Source organism: Hemicordylus capensis, chromosome 6 (assembly GCF_027244095.1).
Source record: "Hemicordylus capensis ecotype Gifberg chromosome 6, rHemCap1.1.pri, whole genome shotgun sequence".
In the NCBI taxonomy this organism is placed as follows: Eukaryota; Metazoa; Chordata; class Lepidosauria; order Squamata; family Cordylidae; genus Hemicordylus; species Hemicordylus capensis.
Genome location: NC_069662.1, coordinates 85,512,697 through 85,531,896, shown reverse-complemented (window position 1 = coordinate 85,531,896; position 19,200 = coordinate 85,512,697). Strand labels below are relative to the sequence as shown.

At 42.5% G+C, this 19,200-nt stretch overlaps 1 protein-coding gene across 1 annotated transcript; it reads right to left on the bottom strand.

Moving 5' to 3' along the window:
- Nucleotides 1–7,092: 7,092 nt before the first annotated feature.
- Nucleotides 7,093–19,161, bottom strand: PSMA2 (proteasome 20S subunit alpha 2). The gene is made up of 8 exons (XM_053264742.1): nt 19,015–19,161; nt 16,814–16,890; nt 15,269–15,401; nt 13,284–13,406; nt 11,869–11,950; nt 9,966–10,039; nt 7,552–7,609; nt 7,093–7,461 (listed from the first exon to the last, which is right to left on the bottom strand). The coding sequence occupies exons 1-8, from the start codon at nt 19,053–19,055 to the stop codon at nt 7,345–7,347; spliced, it is 705 nt and encodes a 234-aa protein (XP_053120717.1). The 5' UTR covers nt 19,056–19,161; the 3' UTR covers nt 7,093–7,344.
- Between the last annotated feature and the right edge of the window lie 39 nt (nt 19,162–19,200).

Here is a 19,200-nt window from a genome sequence, read left to right as displayed (position 1 = left end):
TGTTTCTTAAAAAGCAATTAAACACATTTTTAAAAAGAGGTTTTTAAAAGTTTTATCTGCAGCTTATATCTGGTAGGTTCTTTAGTTTTTATAGTTCTCAATTTTTATCTTTTTAAATAACTTTTAATTTGAAATCATATATCATTTTCACCTGGTATTTTCACTTTAACTTTATTCTTATTTTAAATTGTATGTCTTTTATTAATGTTGTGAGCTACCCCAAGCAGTAATGTACTGGAGGGACAGAGTATAAATATTTTAAACAAACAAGCAAAGGCTGCTGCATTTATGGGGAATTTAAACACTCGCACTCTTTCTTCAGTAAATAAATAAAATTTAAAAGCATAGAAGGCTTGCCGCAGGAGGTACTCCAACAGGAAAAAATTGTATCTTTGTCTGCCTTATTCTGTACTTCTACTCCCAGCAGAGAACATGATTGCTTCAAGTACTGCAAGGAATGTATGCTAATAGTCTACTGTTACAACTGGAATCCTGAAGTCATACTAGGAATGCTTAAGACTGTAGCCCGCTGCCCCCTAATCGGGCGTCGGCCTCGGTGGAGGATAAAACAAGCTTCTGGTTCGTCATCTTTCTTTGGTTGAAGCCAGAATCCTCCTCCTTAGTGTGCAACAGCACTACCATGTGGACAAGTAGCCCAAGGCAAACAAAAGATACTACAGAAATCATGCATTGCTCTTTGCCTTTCTCATCAATCTTTTCCCCATGTGGGTCAGATTTTTACTTTATACTACGGTATCCAAAACACTGATTAGAGCAATAGAGACTGTTGCAGCAGTATATAACATCGGAGAAAGAGACAGTTCATGTACAATATTAAAAAACTTAATGTTCTCTTGGTTGGTTTGGAGACATCCAAAGCGGCTTACACATGTAAAAACAAAAATGGCCGCAGAAAAGCAACTGATGAGCATAAGAAGAAATCCTAAGAAATTTGGGCAAATAAAGAGTTCGATTCAGCAGCAAAAAGACTAGACTTGGCTGACACTAGGTGATCTTCCATGGGGAACATTTCAGAGCCAGGGTGCCACACCTGAAAAGGCCCTAACCTTTGTTACTACTGCTAGCCTATAGGAGGTTATTCTTGTTTTACTTACCCAGCACTTGATGACTCTGTTGGATTCATAAACTGGCTCCATAAAAGCATATTTAAATTGACATTGGATTTGGGTAGATATAAATGGTTCAACTGTCATAATTGATCACTGGCTGCTGACTTGTGCTAGTCAATGCCTGGCCAACCTAAATGAACAGGTCATTTCTCTTTTATTCATTTTAGTACGTTTATAGCCACAGGTTTGTGGTGCTAGCATAAAGACTTGGTGCAAAGTTGTTGTGCCTAGAAAACAGCCTGTTCCAGATTAGTTCTTGCACTAGCAATAGTGCAACGTGTTGCACAACCTTATATACATCCCTGGGGCTCCTCTTCCACTAGTGATAATGGAACATGATGTTTGAACTACCTGTTGCATAACATGTTGCAGTGTTATATATATCACTGAGAAGGTACCTCTTCCACTAGCAGTAGTGCAACATTGCAGAGTATCACAACTTTGGAGTCCAGCTGCAAGCACTGCTGTGGATGTTATCCATGGTGTTTTGTCATTTTAATGCTATATAGGTTGGAGCATTGCTGTGGATGTTATCCATGGTGCTTTGTCATTTTAATGCTATATAGGCTGAAGCTGAAATCCTGTGCCCACTTACCTGGGAATGTCCATTAAAGCAGTGTACTTTCTAGCAGAAAAATATGGTGCACTGTGCTGCATTTTAAAATTCTGCCCAACGAGTGAGTTTACAATCTATCATTTTGTTTGTTACTAAGGCAACACTCACATTGAAAATGCCATATTAATATAGTGTATATCCAAATTACTTGCAATAGGAGTGGGGGGGGGAGCCTAAGGCTGAACAGAATATGGACAGGGTTTTCAAAGCATCAGGTGGGCCTTCCAAAATTGTTACAAGCTTCTTTGTTGTAACCCAGACCTGTAATACATCGTGTACATATTGGTAAGCAGAAAACTAACTTGTACCAAGTTCCCCACAACTTAATTTAATCAACACTTGTGGATTGATAGGGCTTGGGAAGAGAGAACAATTCGTTCCATGTTTGCGGGGCTTTTGAGCTTCCTAAATCTACACAAATGTACCACATATTAACCTCAAATCATGATTGATTTTACATGGCCTAGGACTACTACTGCTACAACAAAAAATATTTATATACCGCTTTTCAACAACTTTCTGAAGCAGTTTATACAGAAATAAAGAAAGATGGATCCCTGACCCCAATGAGCTCACAATCTAGAAACAACAGAATAGCCACCAGCAAGCCACTGGAAGGGTACTGTGCTATACTATATATAGGGATGCTCTAGTCCAGGGATTCTCAACGTGTGGGTCCCCAGATGTAGTTGGACTTCAACTCCCATAATTCCCAACCAAAGGCCACTGGGGCTGGGGATTATGGGAGCTGAAGTCCAATAACATCTGGGGACCCACACCTTGAGAAACCCTGCTCTAGTCTATAGTAGGGCCAGTTGCTTTTGCCCTACTAAATAAAGAGAACCACCATTTTTTAAAAAAGATGCCTCTTTGCCCAGTTAGCAGGGATACCTTAAGGCCTAAGTGTACTGTTATAAACTAACTTCACAGGCCCTACTCTTTCTCTGCTTGGTACTGTCTTCTCTTCACTTGGAGGTGGCGACAACGGACAGGGCTTATTCTGTAAGAACACTGTTGTGGAACTCTTCTCAGCGACACTGGCCAGGCCTCTTCATAACCTGCATTTAAGGCTGCTCTAAAAACCTTTGTTCTGCAAGACCTTTCACCAATCTGGATTCATTTGCTTTTCATGCCTGCTGCTGGTTCTCAGTTTCTGCTTATACTTTTGTGGATGCTTTATTACCATATTTTTATTTGTATCTGTTTGTAGGTTCTCTTACGAGACTATGGGTCTGATAGTTAAGGTATAAATCTGTAAAATTAGTATTTTCTATATTCTATCACAGAAAGTGGAATTACCTACACACAGAAGCAAAGCTTTCAGTGCAGTTGGATTAAATCTGAAATAACACCCCCAGGTCAGAAGAGAAACAGTGGAGAGTATCTCAGGCTGACAGTGCTCAAGAAGTGATTTTCCTCACTCCTCCTTCCCCCTTTAGCCTGGAACCCACCACCTAGCCAAAAGCTATTTAAGGACTGAGGGACTTTAAGTAAACGTGGAATGTTGCAGGTAGCTGCATGAAGAGGATGGAATTCTCCAGATTCCTTCATCTGCTCAGTTTCTAGGGAAGCCCTCTCTTGCTGCTGCCCACAAAATATCCCATGCTGCTGCAAAAGGTCTCTCAAACAATGGCTTTCCCAAGGGGCTATAAGAGGGAGTGGGGAAGTTGCTCCCAGTAGCACTGTCTAGATGCTACCTTGCACCACTAAGGTACCACTAAGTCCAGGAGGATGCCAGCATGGCTAACAGGTTAAGTCGAGGAAGCCATGAAGGGGAAGAGGACTTCCTTCTGAAATTGGAAGGCCTGTTCAAATGAAGAGAACAAAAAGGAACACAAACTATGGCAAGAGAAATGCAAGGTGACAAGGGAGAAAAAGGAGAATTTGAGGATCATTTAGCTAAAAGCATCAAGGGGAATAAAAAGCTTCTTTAAATACATCAGATGCAGGAAACCTGCCAGGGAGGCGATTGGACCATTAGATGAGGTAGTGAAAGGGATTATTTAGGAGGATATGGAGGTTGCAGAGAAGCTAAAGAAGTTATTTGTATCTGCCTTCATAGCAGAGGATACTGAGCTTGAGAAAACTTAGCAGTCATGGGATAAGGGGACAAGTACATGTGTGGATTGCTAACTGGTTGAAGGACAGGAAACAAGACTAGGTATAAATGGAGAGTTTACACAATGGAGGGAAGTAAGTGGTAGGGTCGCTAAGGGATCTGTACTGGGACCATTGCTTTAAAATTTATTCATAGGCTGGCCAACAGATGTAATAAAAAGAAATAAAAAAAATAAATTTATTCATAAATGATCTAGGAACACAGGAACATAGGAAACTGCCATATACTGAGTCAGACCATTGGTCTATCTAGCTCAGTATTGTCTTCACAGACTGGCAGTGGCTTCTCCAAGGTTGCAGGCAGGAATCTCTCTCAGCCCTATCTTGGAGAAGCCAGGGAGGGAACTTGAAACCTTCTGCTCTTCCCAGAGCGGCTTCATCCCCTGAGGGGAATATCTTGCAGTGCTTCTAGAAGTAAGTGTAAGCAGCAAGGTGGCCAAATTTGCAGATGATACCAAACTCTTCCTGGTACTGAAATCCAAAACTGATTGTGAGGAGCTCCAAAAGGTTCTCTCCAAACTGGGAGAGTGGGAGACAAAATAGCAGATGTGGTTAATGTTGGCAAGTGTAAAGTGATGCAAATTGGGACACACACACACCCCCAACTTTAAGTATACATGGATGGGATCTGAGCTGTCGGTGACTGACCAAGAGATGGATCTTGGGGTCATGGTGGACCGCACTGTTCCCTGTAAGGAGTGCGCACGTGCTCACGTTTTTAAGATATCCGCTCAGTTTATTTTAGATCCCTCCCAGGTTGAATTAGGAAGGCCCCATTCTGCATGCAGGTGTGCACACACAGCCTTGATACTGCCACCCAGAACAAAACTCATCCCGCACAGAGATGAGAAGAATTAGAGGGACCACTGGTGGACAGCTTGTTGAAAGTGTTGACTCAATGTGCGGCAGCTGTGAAAAAGGCCAATTCCATGATAGGGATCATTGGGAAGGGGACTGATTATAATGTCCTTATACAAAACTTATGGTGCAGCCACACCTGGTGTACTGCATACAGTTCTGTTCACCTGTAAGGCCTGCTCAGATCGATTTTATATACAAAAGGTGCATAGATAGGTTAACCATGGTGTATTAGATGAATGCTTAACATGAGTTCGACAATTTAGGCCTTAATCTTAACTCCCACGAGTGAGTGCCAAATTCTCCTGTTTCAGCAAATACCAGGTTCCCCTATTTCAGCAAATTTTCCATGCTGTCAAACATGCAGCCCCACCCAGTGCTTTTGTCTAAAATTAGTGAAGATTGGCCTGTCGGCTCGGACACACTTCCTCATTTTCCGATACCTCAGATTGAAAGTAGCCAGGGCTCGGTGTTCCATTTGGAGGGGGTGGTCGCTTGGCCCATGCCTTGTTCCTCTTTCACATCTCCCCTGGCCAATGGTGTAAAATGTCAAATGGAACAGGTTAGCTGAGGGCCATCAATGGTCAGGACCTCTATCTCCAGCCAATCACCGTCGGTATGTGGGCAGATAGTGTGGGGTACATAGGACCCTGATCTGGAGCAAGAGTCAGGACAGGAGGAGTGGGTGCTGAGGCTGAAGGAAATAGAGGAAGACCATCTAACCTGACAGATCCAATACTTCGCAAAAGGGGAAGCATCAGTTTCTCTCTTGGTAAGCTCAGGGGATAAGCCACAAGGAGCGTGCGGAAGCTCTGGTATTCTATAGGGTGTTAGATATTATTTTAGTTGCCGTGAGGGAGAGGGAAATCACTGTATGTATATACTGCAATTCATCTGAATATTGGTAAGAAAATAAATCTGTTTTGATTAAATATAACCTCTCCATTTCTCGTGTCTTCTTGGGTCTTGGGATTCTTGACAGCCAGTACCATCAAAAGAACCCATTAATCAGTGTGAGGATTTTTGGAGCCCTCACTTATTCCTGGTTGCAGGATTTTGGGGTGACAAAATCTCTTACACACCACATCTAAAAAAGGACATTATGGAACTGGAAAAGGTGGAGAAGAGGGCAACCAAGATGATCAGGGACTTAGAGCACCTTCCTTATGAGGCAAGACTATAACACCTGGGGCTTTTTAGTTTAGAAAAGAGACGACTGTGGGGAACCATGATAGAGGTCTATAAAATCATGCATGGCATGGAGAAAGTTGATAGAGAGAAATTCTTCTCCCTCTCACATAACACTAGAACCAGGGGTCATCACATGAAATTGATTTCCAAGAAATTTAGGTCCAACCAATGGAAGTACTTTTTCACACAACACGAAATCAACTTGTGGAATTCTCTGCCACAAGATGTGGTGACAGCTAACAAACTTGATGGCTTTAAGATGGGTTTGGATAACTTAATGGAGGAAAGGTCTATCAACAGCTACAGATCACCTCCAGCCTCAAAGGCAGGATGCCTCTGAATACCCGTTGCAGGGGAGTTACAGCAGGAGAGAGGGCATGCCCTCAACTCCTGCCTGTAAGTTTCCAGAGGCATCTGGTGGGCCACTGTGTGAAACAGGATACTGGACTAGATGGGCCTTGGGCCTGATCCAGCAGGGCTGTTCTTATGCCCCCAGTAACATTCTGGAGGGAGGAAACATTCTGCAAAACTCATCTGTTTCACATTACCTTGAGCAGCTAGAATATGAAGGCCACACAATGCTTTTATTTTCATTATTATTTGATGCTGAACTGTAGTTCTGCATTTTATACCATTTCAAGAATTGTTTTATTCATAAATTTAGTCCATTAAAATAGCATAATTTCCTCCACCACCATCACCCCACGTGCTTACCACAGTGTTTCTTAAATGTTTTGAATCTTGGCCCCTTTAAATTTGTTCTACTCCTAGTGCCTGCACCAATTATCTGATACCGGTGAGTTCATACATTCTTATAGGCAGTCACAGGTGTGCTACACGCAAGGGTCTGTGTATGGGACATTAACCCAAGAATACCATGAGAACAATCGAAGAGGACATCAACACAATTTCCTAAATTCACTAGAATAAAGTAGTATGTCTTCCTGACATCCCTTTTCCTCAAGTCAGGATGGAATGGTGGGGCCGTTTGAAGCTATTTCCTTCATTCATCTACACTTGATTTGCAAACGTCCCCTGCTAGCTAGGGGGCATTGAGAAGCTTGCACATTAAGCTATATTTTTCTTAACAAAATCTGAAATAAATCAGAGGACATAAGTCCTTATGTACTCTGAGTACATCACAGGCTTTTGAAGTTTTACTGAGGAAGTACACCACCCTTTGTATATATTTTTTTATTTTTTCAGATGGTCTAAACTCACATTATATTTTTGTACAATGTTTCAAGAACAATCATTTGACATTTCAGTATTAGAACAATAGCTTTCTTGGATCCATAATATTTGTGTTTTTTTTAAAAAAAATCTATCAGAAACCAGAGCAGAAACCAGAGTGCAGAAGCCAAATAAGTGACTGAATTTTTTAAAAAGAAGAAAAACAAGAAAGATCTTTCCATGTATCCAGGATCTCTGCTAGGCTATTGCAGCCAGGTAATCCTTAACCTCAGTTGGAGTAAGTCTCCTAAATCCTGCCTCATTACAAATGCCAACCTCTATGTTGTCTTCTGTCATTTGTCCTTCAAAACTTTCCTAGGGAGAAAAAAGGAGACAATTTTCCTAAATAAATGAAATATGTTCAATATCCAAAAGTTCAACAAATTCATTGGGAATGTGTCTCACCTTTAGCGTCAAGATAGCTGTATGAATGGCATCTTCAAGCTCCAGATCTTCATTGTACCTGGAAAACAAAGAGAAATCCACTTTCTAACACATTTAATATATTCTTTCAAACAACTGCATCTGCAGTAGATAAAATCCAAAGAATTGCATAACTAGTTCCACAAGCAAAGATGTGTGTTTCACAAACAGCTCTCTCTGCTGCATGGTAATTCTCTCCCCTCACCACACACACACACTAACAGTCTTAAAAGCAGTTTGTGATATGGAATGGAGCATCTATTGCTTAAAAGTGGGGGAAAGTAAAAAATCCCACTGAGCACACACAAGCTCTCTGGCATGGCTAAAATATCTCTTTGGATGCCAGCCAATATGCAATCATACGACTTACATTAGTAAGTACCTTTGTTCCAAGGGGACATAAAACAACAGTCCTGTGATCATTACATAAAGCCATCAAATTGTACCTGAATTGTTTACTTAAATGTAAAATTACATTATTTATTTACCAATTTACAGGAATCCAGAAAAGTCTGTGTAGTACCAAATATGGAAAGATGCATTCCATCTGGTCTCTTTGTATTTTCATGCTAAATTTGTCATGGTCTTGTGTAACCTGATCTTCCAGTAGGGCAAGTTTCTAAATCAAGCACTGAAGAACGTAACTTCACCTAATTTGATTCCATAAATGAAACTTTAATACACAATCAAAAGAACTGCATATATCTTGAAAACTCACTTCCAGGTTCTCTTTGCATTGCATTCTCTTTCTTGTTCTATGGGATCATCACAGCTACCAAGGTTTTGCACTACACAAGCCTCAGCCTCACTCACACAGAACATGTATTGAATAAGTCAAGTGACTTTGCTATGCATATTTTGCAAATATTTTGTTTCTAGCAGCTTTTGGCAGTCATTTTAAAAACATAACCTACCCCAAGAACTAGAGAGGGGCAGGCCAAAAGTGGAAAAGTGTTACTTAATATAAGATTGCAATATATGCAAACTGTCAAGCTAATAGAAAGCAGGCAGTATAAAGAGTACTAGCTTACCCCGCACAGAGCATCTGTGCACTAGCACTTGATTGCTCCCCTCAACCCCTCCCATAGCCCCCTCAGCACAGAGATCTCTCCACCCTCACCTGAGCCACACTCCTGCTGCTGCTCCTCCATTTGGTTGCTTCCATCCCCCTCACCCCCTTGGTCACTCCTCCATCTTTACTCTACCCCCCTCATACCACTTGGTTGTGGCTACAGCGTTGCTGGTGCCTACTGGCCAAGCTGCAGTGCCCTATCCCCAGAGACCTCCTCACCTAAGCCCCACAGCAGTGGATGACCAGGCTCTTCCTCGCTGCCGCCACAACCATGGCCGCTCTTTCCCCTCAGGCCGCTGACAGGTCCAGGCCCTTCCCTCCACCAATGGACTAGGTAGCCCCAAACAGCAGCGGTGGTTGACTGGGCCCTTCCTTGCTGCCAAAAGGTGCCGCCATGGCTGCTCATTCCCCTCAGGCCACTGACAGGCTCAGACCCATCCCTCGCCCTTCCTTCTTTCTCTCCTTTCTCTCTCTCTCTTCCACTCGCTCTTCCCCTCTCTGTCTGTCTGTCTTTCTCTCCCTTCCAGAGTTAACAGATCTTGTTCATCTTGTTTCCTCATCTAATTCACACAATGGCAGCCTCTTTCTCCTGAAGGGGTTCTTTCCGCCCCCATGAGCCTTCTCTTTGCAGACCCCTGCCCACTATCTATTATATTAATTCTCCTGGGTGTGCCTTGGAACATGCGTCCCAGAGCCCAGCTGATTGGCTGGGCGGTGGACGCGCCTGATTGGCTGAGGCGCACCCAGGAGAATTGGTTGCCACTGAGGTGGCCCGGCCCGGCTGCGGAGACAAGGCCCAGGAGGAGGGAAAGAAGGGGGGGGGGAGAAGTGGCAGTGTGGAGGATAGGTGGCTGGGCCCGGAAGCAGAGACTGGGGCAGAAGTGGGGGGGGGGGAGAGGTAACCGCCAGCCCCAAAGAGTGCACAGATGCTCTGTGCAGGGTCGGCTGGTCCTTTTATATAGAGAGAGATTGCTCTCCTCTACAATCAAGAACATCTTCCGACCAGTAAGAGTTGCATTTCAACTGACCTTAACCATCACAGGCTCCTCCTCCCTATCTGCATATGGAATCCGGACCAGTAACAGTTGCATTCCAACTGACCTTAACCATCACAGGCTCCTCCTCCCTATCTGCATATGGAATCCCCACTGCCCAATCACCATGGTGCCACAAGCTCCTCCTCCCTATCTGCATAAGGAATCTCTACTGCCCAATCACCACAGTGCTTCTGCTTGTGAACTCTTGCGAGAGCTGTCACACATGGAATTAGCCACGAGTATGCCTTAGAGAATTATATATACAGATAGATTATTAATTACACTACCTCTTTTCAAGGAACGTCTTCCCATTCACATAATTCTTGCCCATTGCAGTTGCTTTCCATGCAAAGTAAGCCCCCTAAAAGTGAAAAACAGATTAAACTATTATGAGAAAAGATTATCTTCTAGTCACTGGCTGATGGAACAGAACAGTCGGACTATCTACTCATGGAAATATTTCATTTAATTCAAATGTATTTAAAAGGGGGTTTAAAATGTCTCACCTCACATGGCCAACAGGGTTGATAAATATCGACTTTAAACATACACACAAATATCAGGTTTTTTCCATTTTTAAAAAATGATAAAGAATCTAGATAAATATGTCATCATGAATATTAATCATAATTATATTCTATGAACGTGTTAACAGCAGTATATGGGGGGTGAGAGATAAGAGACCTGATCAGTCCTATTCTGTAGGTGGTGTACACGCAGCGCGCGTGCACACACACACACACACACACACACACACACTCACTCAAACTCTTGCTCCCCCCACAAATGCAAGACAAAGGTCAATGAATGAATAGAGGATTGGGGGTGGGAGTGGAGTAGATCTGAGCAAGGAGGAGGAGTCTGGATATAAATGCACAGGGAGGGGAGGGGAACCGAAAGTGAAACAAAAAGTGAACAGAACATATTCAAGCAGCCCTGAGGGGAAAAAATTCTGATGATATACTCCATTGTACAAGGGAAACACCTATCATGGCAGCAGGCCATAAGATTTGGAGATACTTTAATGAAGTTCCTGTATCTGTGAGTAAGAAAAGCATTCATGCAAAATGCAAACAGTGCAACAATGAAATGCAAGGCCTGGCTGCCAGAGTGAAACAGCATTATGAAAAGTGTGTACCTACCTTCTAAAAATGAAACCCAAATCTCTCTCTAAATATGTATTAAGATTATATTAGATTAGACAAGAATGTATTTTTATAGAAAATGATTACATAGAATCTTCCCAAGCAGTAATTTACATTTTGATTTAAATCATTAAAATTGAGTCCTCCTGTGAAGCGATTTAAATCTATTTGATTTAAATAAAATCAACCCTGCTCGCCATGCTATATAACAAGCTGTTTTTAAAACAAAAGGCAGTTACAAAAACATGTTGTGATATGGGAGATCCGTTGCCATTGTGAACACAGTACTGGGCTAGACTGATCAATGGTCTGACTGCATATAAGGCAGCAGCATCTGTTCACATTAGGATGCAGATGGACCTAATTCAACAGCGCCCTTATGTTCTTATAGAGCTGGGAAGGGGTCAGAGAAGAACAATGCAAAATGATCAGAAAGTTGGAGCACCTTTCCTATGAGGAAAGTGTAAAGGATTTGAGACTTTTTAATTTAGAAAAGATGACTGAGAAGGGAGTGTGTTGATTAAGTTAGTCAGAGCTGAGTTTCCATTGGGAAAGATATAACCATTCATTGAATGGCATGAGAGAAATTTATAACATTATGAATGATGGGGCGGGGGGAGGTACAATAATTTTGTCCTCGTTCATAATGCTAGAACTTGGGATCATGCAATGAAACTAATTTGCAGTAGAGTCAGAATAAAAAAATTATGTACTTTGAAAAACTTATTAAATTTGCTGCCATAAATTGTGGTGATGACCACTGGCTTAAAAAGTGGATTAGACATGATCATGGAGAACGGTTTCCATGTTGGAACTTTGGTCTGGTCCAGCAGGATTCATCTTAGGTTCTTATTATTTTAATACTGATCAACCAAAACATCCTAACAGTCTTGAGTATCATTCTACTTCCTACCCATCCCCATACAACTTCTTCTTTTTTTTAATGTATTAAGAGAGAAAGCATAAAGGATAAAGTTCTTCAAAGTAGACACTTTTGCTAGGTTATTATTCAAGGCTATCAAAATGCCCAATTAAAAAAACTTACCGATGGATCAGACTGGAATAAATATGGTCGTCCCTCATTCCACCCACATATCAGTAATGATACTCCAAATGGCCGTACACCCCTATCAGACAAAAATAAATAAATAAAAAATGTAAAAGGGTAATTGACATAAGAAGTTGTTTCAGGAAGCCTTTAAGACCAGTATGAAGTATGTTGTTGACTCATTAAATAACAAACATGGGTTTAGGCAAGTTTCTCCTCTTTATAATTGGTTCCCAATCGTTTCCCAAGGCTACCAATTATTTTGCATGTTCTGCCCCTATGCAAAATAGAGGAGAGGGGGATTGAATAGAAAAGAAACAAATGAGAGGGGATGCGGGGGGGGGGAGGCCAAACCACCACCCTTGAACAAGAAGCAAACAAAAATGTGGTTGGACACATAAAAGTTCTTTTTTTAGGCATCCCCTTGTTTATTGGTATGCCTTCGACAGCAGTCCGATAAGCAGAATTTACACAGGCAAAGACTTTGCTAACACAGAAATAGAGTGACAAAAAGAGGCCCATTTGCTCAATTCCAGTGTATCAAGCTGCTGTTATAGGTACAGAAGCAGGGCAAAATGAGTTGGCAACTATGTTTTGTAATCAAGGAATTGGCATGCTTGCTAAGAATTATGGATTACACAGAAAGGCAACAGACTATCTATATATTTAATTCTCCTGGGTGTGCCGGGCAAAAATGCGTCCCGGCAGCCCAGCTGATTGGCTAGGCTGCGGGGATGCCTGATTGGCTGGCACACCCAGGAGAACAGCAGCGGTGGCCATGGCCGGGGAGCCAGGCGGGCCGGGCCGCGGAGGCGAGGCGGCGGGCCGGGCCCCACCACGGAGGCAAGGCAGCGGGCCAGGCGGCGGCGGGCCAGCTAGAGGCACAGATGCTCTGTGCCCGGGCCCACTAGTATATCACTAATAGAACTGAAAAGGTATCAATTATGGGCAGTGAAGGAAGCTGGCCTCCACTAGTGGGACAATAATCCTCTTTCTTGCTTGCATTCTCCTTTGTACAATGGCCACACAGGTGGCCAACTTGAGGCACCTGTGCTATAAGCAAGACAAGCACCATGATTTTATGGCACTGTTGTACATGCCACATTGTACAGAGGTACACCCACACAACAGTATCACAGAATAAATGAAGGCAGCTCACACAGGGGCACATGAAGGACAGGAGCAGGAGAATCTCTGAGCTTGGCTATGGCACAGTCAAACCTTCCCTCCCGCCTGCATGTCCAGTGCTATGTTGCTGTCTAAGCTCAGTTGATTAAAGGCAAAAATCTTATTGGCCAAGCAAAGGGAAGGCACAATGTCAGGCTCTGGCACATTTGTCAAAAAGTGTATTATCACTGCCCTGACGTGAAAAAGTACATATAAAGATCAGATCAAGCAATGGTCAAGCATACCCAGACTGTGTGTACTCTTGCATCACTGAAGCAATTCTCTGTACTAGCTGAGCTGTTGGAATAGGCTCGTGATAAACCAAGTAATATTGCTGGGCCAGTTTGCGTGCTCTGTGGACAAGTACTCTGATAAAAAAAAAAGCAGACCGGTTAGAACATATGTTAAAGCTAAAGATCCAAAACAACCTTCTTGAATGATTAAACCAAAGGATCAGTTAACAGAAGGAAGTACTGTGCTAGGATATTTCAACTCAAGAACCATCCCAAAGACATATTCTCAGATACTTTTTCATGAATACTGGTAAGATTTCAAAGCACAACACAGAACTATGAGGTTGTTCTCATGACCAGCCCTATCCAGGAAGGGCAGCGCTAGCCCAGGCAGGGCTGGTTGTGAGAACTGATGGGATCAGTTCCAATCCCAGCGTTCCTCTGCCAGGTAGCCTGGGTTTTGTACTCGAGCTAAAAGTGAGGTAGGAGGCACATGTGCACCCTCCTATCCCACTCCCCGGTTGTGTGAGCAACCAGACTACTGGCAGCCATTTAAGTTATAGAGGCTTGGGGAAGGAGAAACTTGACCTCAGGAATTTCCAAAATGCACCATGATGTTTGCTCAGTGCATTGTGGGATTCCTGGAGGCCAGACTTCCCTTCTCAAGACTGATGCGCCACTCATTGCAGTGGTGATTGTGTGGGTGCAAGAACAACGTGGCTCAGCAGCAAGGGGCTGTCATGTGCGGGAAGGTACGTAGATTCCTGCCTTAACACCAGCCCTCCCCAGCCCCTTCCGAATCAGTCGTAAGAACGACCTTCACGCATCTCACATGCAATATGAACATAGCCATAGTCTCTTTGGATAAAAGTGTGCCATGGGAAACTTGGTATCCTAGTAATGAATGGGTTTTTCCTGTTTGGATGCAGAGGTACCCCTGCCCCATTGTCTCAAATGGACTAATGACTGCTTATAGAGCTTACCTGGACATGTTCAACCAGTTTTCAAACATAGTTCAGGGTGCATCCAGAGTTCATTCACACCTGTCCTGGTGACCTTGGAATCATCTTGATGGCCCCATTTCACATCCTGCTTTAGCAACATTTTTGCAAGATACCCCTTTGGTGACCTTTACATTTCCAAGATGCAATGTCATCTACCCCTTGAACTTTGCAAAACACTTCATCCACATCTGCTTGTGCAACGTTTTTGCAAGATACCTCTTTGGTGACCTTTCTATTTTCAGGCTGTCATGCCATTTCATCCCTACCTCACCTTTGTCCTTTGGGGGGCAAAATTGAGGATGCCACATGACCCCCTTTGCCCTTCACATAAATTTAAGCTTTTGTGGCTCCTTTGGTACAAGGCACAACACATAAGGGACACAGAAAAACCAGCAGAGGACAACTACATGATGTGTGTATACAATACAAAAACCACATGATAGCAACAATATTTTTCATTTCATGACATAGATGGAGGGCTAGAGTGCCACAAGGTACGCTTTATAAAACTTTGAAGTATAGTGCTAAAAAGCATTCTACATCTTGTTCTGTCTCCCAGCATACCCTTAACAAGTGCCTTTCATTTTCATGAACGGAAAATACCCAACATCTGGCAACTTTTCTGGGCTCCATCGTTTCCTAGAAACTCAGTTGCAAGTCTTCAAAGCATGATTCAAGAGCAGACATTATCAAGCTAGTCTGTAAAGCATCTATCACGGAGGCAAGGAACCAAGAAAAGCACTCCGTCATTTTCATGATAAAGTGCAGAGCTGTCACTTCAGAAGGCTCCAGTTGTTGGCTGAAGGCCTTCTATGACTCCACTCCTATCTTGCTGTGGAAAAAACCTATTATGACATTCAGGCTCAGAATTTTGGGAAACAAGATGTAGAGTCCAGAAGGCGTTAGACTAGTAAAGAGTTGCTTTGAATGTAAGCCACAGCAGAACAAGAGCAAAGGCCAGACAATCCATCATAGCACATTTTTTCTACTCACCTGTAATCAGGGCCCATGCCACTATATACCAAGCCTATATGTTTGGTAATGGACTCCACTTTGTGCACGCTTCGTTCATCATACAGAATGGACTTCTGCTTTTTCTCCGTTGCCAGTACTACGCCATTTGCAGCTATATAAAGAGAAGGCAAACATTTAGACAACGCAGCTGAAAGGCCTTTGCCTCTTTCACTTGCACTCCTTCAAATCTACACTGATGAAATCAGGTACCTACAAGAATTCATTTAATTTACTTTTATCCTTTATCAACTGCAGCTCAATAACCCTACATACCATTTTATGTTTATTCATATGTGATCTATTTCAGATTCTCAAGAGAAGAAAAACAATTCCTCTTTTTTAAAACAAAAAAAGTTTCTCCTCAAATAGGAAAGTCCTCACGTGTGAACAACTCTGAATTATAATTATAGCATAGCAACCACAACAATGTCCTCCTCATAGCTGTTTAGTAGGGCTGTGAAGTCAGATAGTTCTGAAAAGCACATCAAAAACAATATGCCCCATGTCGGGCACTAGCAGAAAGAATTCCTTAACAACAGCTGGGAGCACCAACAGGCAGAACTCTTGACTAAATTCCCTCCTGTAATTATGAAATTCAGTTGGAGTTCCAACATGCCTGTCAGAACTGCCCACTACCAACTGCCCTCTCTGCATTCCCCTCCATTCGCTTCCCTTCCCTCTCCCCGTTCCCCTTCCTTGCCAGAGGACCACACAGCATGACATGTCCTGAAGACTGGAATGGAGCCAGACAGCAGTCGCCTAGCTGCCCATCTTTTCCCTTTAAGTTCTTCAAGACTCTGGCTTTGTGTGGTGCATTGTGGAGTGTGTAGTTTTTTAAAAAAAAATGGATCTGTAACCTTTAATAGAACTACACGTTCCTCAAAGCACCGCACAAGACCCAGGTCCTGAAGAGCTCAAACTTAAAAAATGGACATTTTGAAACTCAAACTGCAACAAGTGGTTAGGTGGCTGCTGGCTGGCTCCAGCTGCAGTCTTCAGAAGAGGAGATTGTGCTGCTGCCCTCAGGTAAGGGTGGGGAATGGGACAAAGGCAAGGGGATGGGGACATGGTAGTGGAGGGAGGGAATGGATCCAGCAAAGTGTCGGTAAAATGTTGGGTCCAATCCAACTCAAAGAGTTAGAGAGGGCCACGTTGTCCTCCCAACAATTTCCCTGTCTGATTGGATTGGACTTGACATTTTTTCTGGTGCACAGGCCTACTGTTTCATTACTTTATAGCAATCTATAAATGGAATAGGATGGGTCCGTATCTCAGTGATAGAGCATCTGGTTTGCATGCAGAAGGTTCCTGTTTCAATCCCTGGCATTCCCAGGTAGGGCAGGGGAAAACTCCTGCCTGAAACCTTGGAGACACCACTGCCAGTCAGTGTAGACAATGCTGAGCTAGATGGACCAAGATCTGACTCAGCATAAGGCAACAGAATACAGAATTATGCACAGTTTTAACTCCTTTTAGAATATTTTGCTGAAAGGCAGTATATAAACATTCTTTATAATTTTATACCTTTAATTCCAACAGATGGGGCTCCTGCTGCAACAGCTGCCAAAGCATATTCAATCTGAACAAGCTTTCCTGAAGGGCTGAAAGAAACCACACAATTAGTGTGAGATGGCAATTCATGAGATGGCTTAGTAGGAGAATGTCTTGAAAAGGAGGCCAAGCAAGTTTCATTTCGCCTGTCTTCAAGAGAAGGGTATCAGGTGCATTTTAGAGATAACATGAACACAGAGATGCAGTCAACACTCACTCACTCAGTGCAATCCTAGGCATTTTTACTCAGAAGTAAGTCTTACTCTGTTCAATACTGCTTACTTCTGCATAACTGCACATACGATTGTGGCCTAAGGCCACAATCATATACCCATTTTTTAAAGAGTAAGTTCCAAAGAATTCAATGGGTCATATCATGAAATGTTTAGAATTACACTGATGTTTCATGCAATCATGAGCTCATGTTCAGCCAATAGGCTCATTACAACTCTAAAGAATGAACGCAAGAGAACAAGTTTTAAAAGTAGTTTTACTTTCACTTTTGATTTTTAGAGAAACATTTGGTTATATAATTCAGACAACTAAGCCTGCAATCCTAGCCCCGCTTCAAAAGGAATTACTCTTAACTTGCTTAACTCATCATTTAAAAAAGCTGACAGGTACTGTACAAAATCAAAAAACTTCCACAAGAAACTCAGTACAGCCCTAAGGAACTTGATACTTGTTGAAATATAGTGAATAGCTTACAATGTATTACTTACTATAACCACCCAGATATAATGTATTCAGCAGGCAAGAATTTCCAGTTATTTCCCCCAAAAACATACTGTACAGGTAAATTTCTTTTTCTTTGGTGAGGCCCACTCCTCAGTACTGATGACTCAGCAGTCATCAACTCTTTCATCTTTTGTGCCACAGCCTAAGCTTGCTAACTTTGTGTTATTGAAAACAACAGAAATATACTTTTAAGTAAAGGATAAAATTATTCATCGGCCATTATTATTAATATATTAAAGCAGGGTTGCCGCCTACGGACAGTGCAATCATTCATCAGGTCACTAGAGTAAAATAAGACACACAAACAGTTTTTTAGGCTTCACACAGCTATACTGATCCATTAAAAAAATTCAAACACAACAGGAGTGCAAAAACTTTTATTCATAACTAAAATGTCACAATTATTTATCGCGACTACTGTTTAATCATGAATACTTAGTCATGCTAACTATAAAATTTTAAGAAAGATTACTAACATAACAGTGTAACAAAGGATGTATTAATTCAAAGTAACTAATAACCTCACCAGCAGCAAAGTGGATGGACTCAATTACCACAGCAATGAATGCACCACTGAGGTACCTTAAAGGCCAAGTTCATCCAGGAGAGAATCTATCTATGTGGTCACTAAGAGTCGACACTGACTTGACAGCACTTAATCAATCAATCCAAGCAACTCATTATTTGTGTGAAATGTTATTGTTTTCCAGATAGCACTTCATTTCTTCAAAGGATAATTTGCAGCAATAAAACAAATGGTCAATTGTACCCTAAATAAGCATATTGAGTTACTATTTATATTTGTATTCTCAAAAATATACCACAGTGGTGTACAGAATAAAAGACAAATACAACAAATATTTATATACTGCTTTTCAACAGAAGTTCCCAAAGCAGTTTACATAGATACAAATAAATATAATGGCTCCCTGTCCCCAAAGAGCTCACAATCTAAAATAAGGTACATTCAGACACACATATTCAGTTTCCTACTTGTTATTTTGGGAGCTTTGTCCGTCTCTGAACAGTCCACAGAAGTTTTAAAACTCCTGCTCTGCAAAGGAGGAAAGAGAGGCCTGTCTTGAGCTAGTGACTTGACCAAGGCTACTCAAGGAGTCCGTAGCTAAACTAAGCTATGAACCCAAATCTCATCATGCCTCAGTGTCCAGAGCAGACGCAAGTAACCGAAAGCCGTCTCACAAACTATCACGTCCTTTCTCTTTCGGCCTCTTCGGCAGAGGCGTGTGCAGGGCAAGCAGCAGCAGCAGTGACTCCACAAAATCCTGACTTTGCATTGCCCAACGGGATGGAGCCAAGCTGGGCTGCCCCTGCCCCCACCCCCGGCACAGCACGGAGCAATTTGCATCGCCTAGACCTTCTGAGCCCCTACTATCCCGCCCGCGCCCACAAACTACCCCCCAAAGAGCATCGACTACCTGAATGTGGTGAGAGAGAAACTGTAGCCGCGCTCCGCCATTTTGATCCGCACGACAAAAACCCCGCCCGCGCTCCTCCTTCTCCGCCTCGAAGCCGGGTGCAACTTCTGCGCCTGCTCACTATAGGCACCACTACACGCGGAGGGACCACTGACCATAGAGACAGAAAAGGATAGATTGACACAT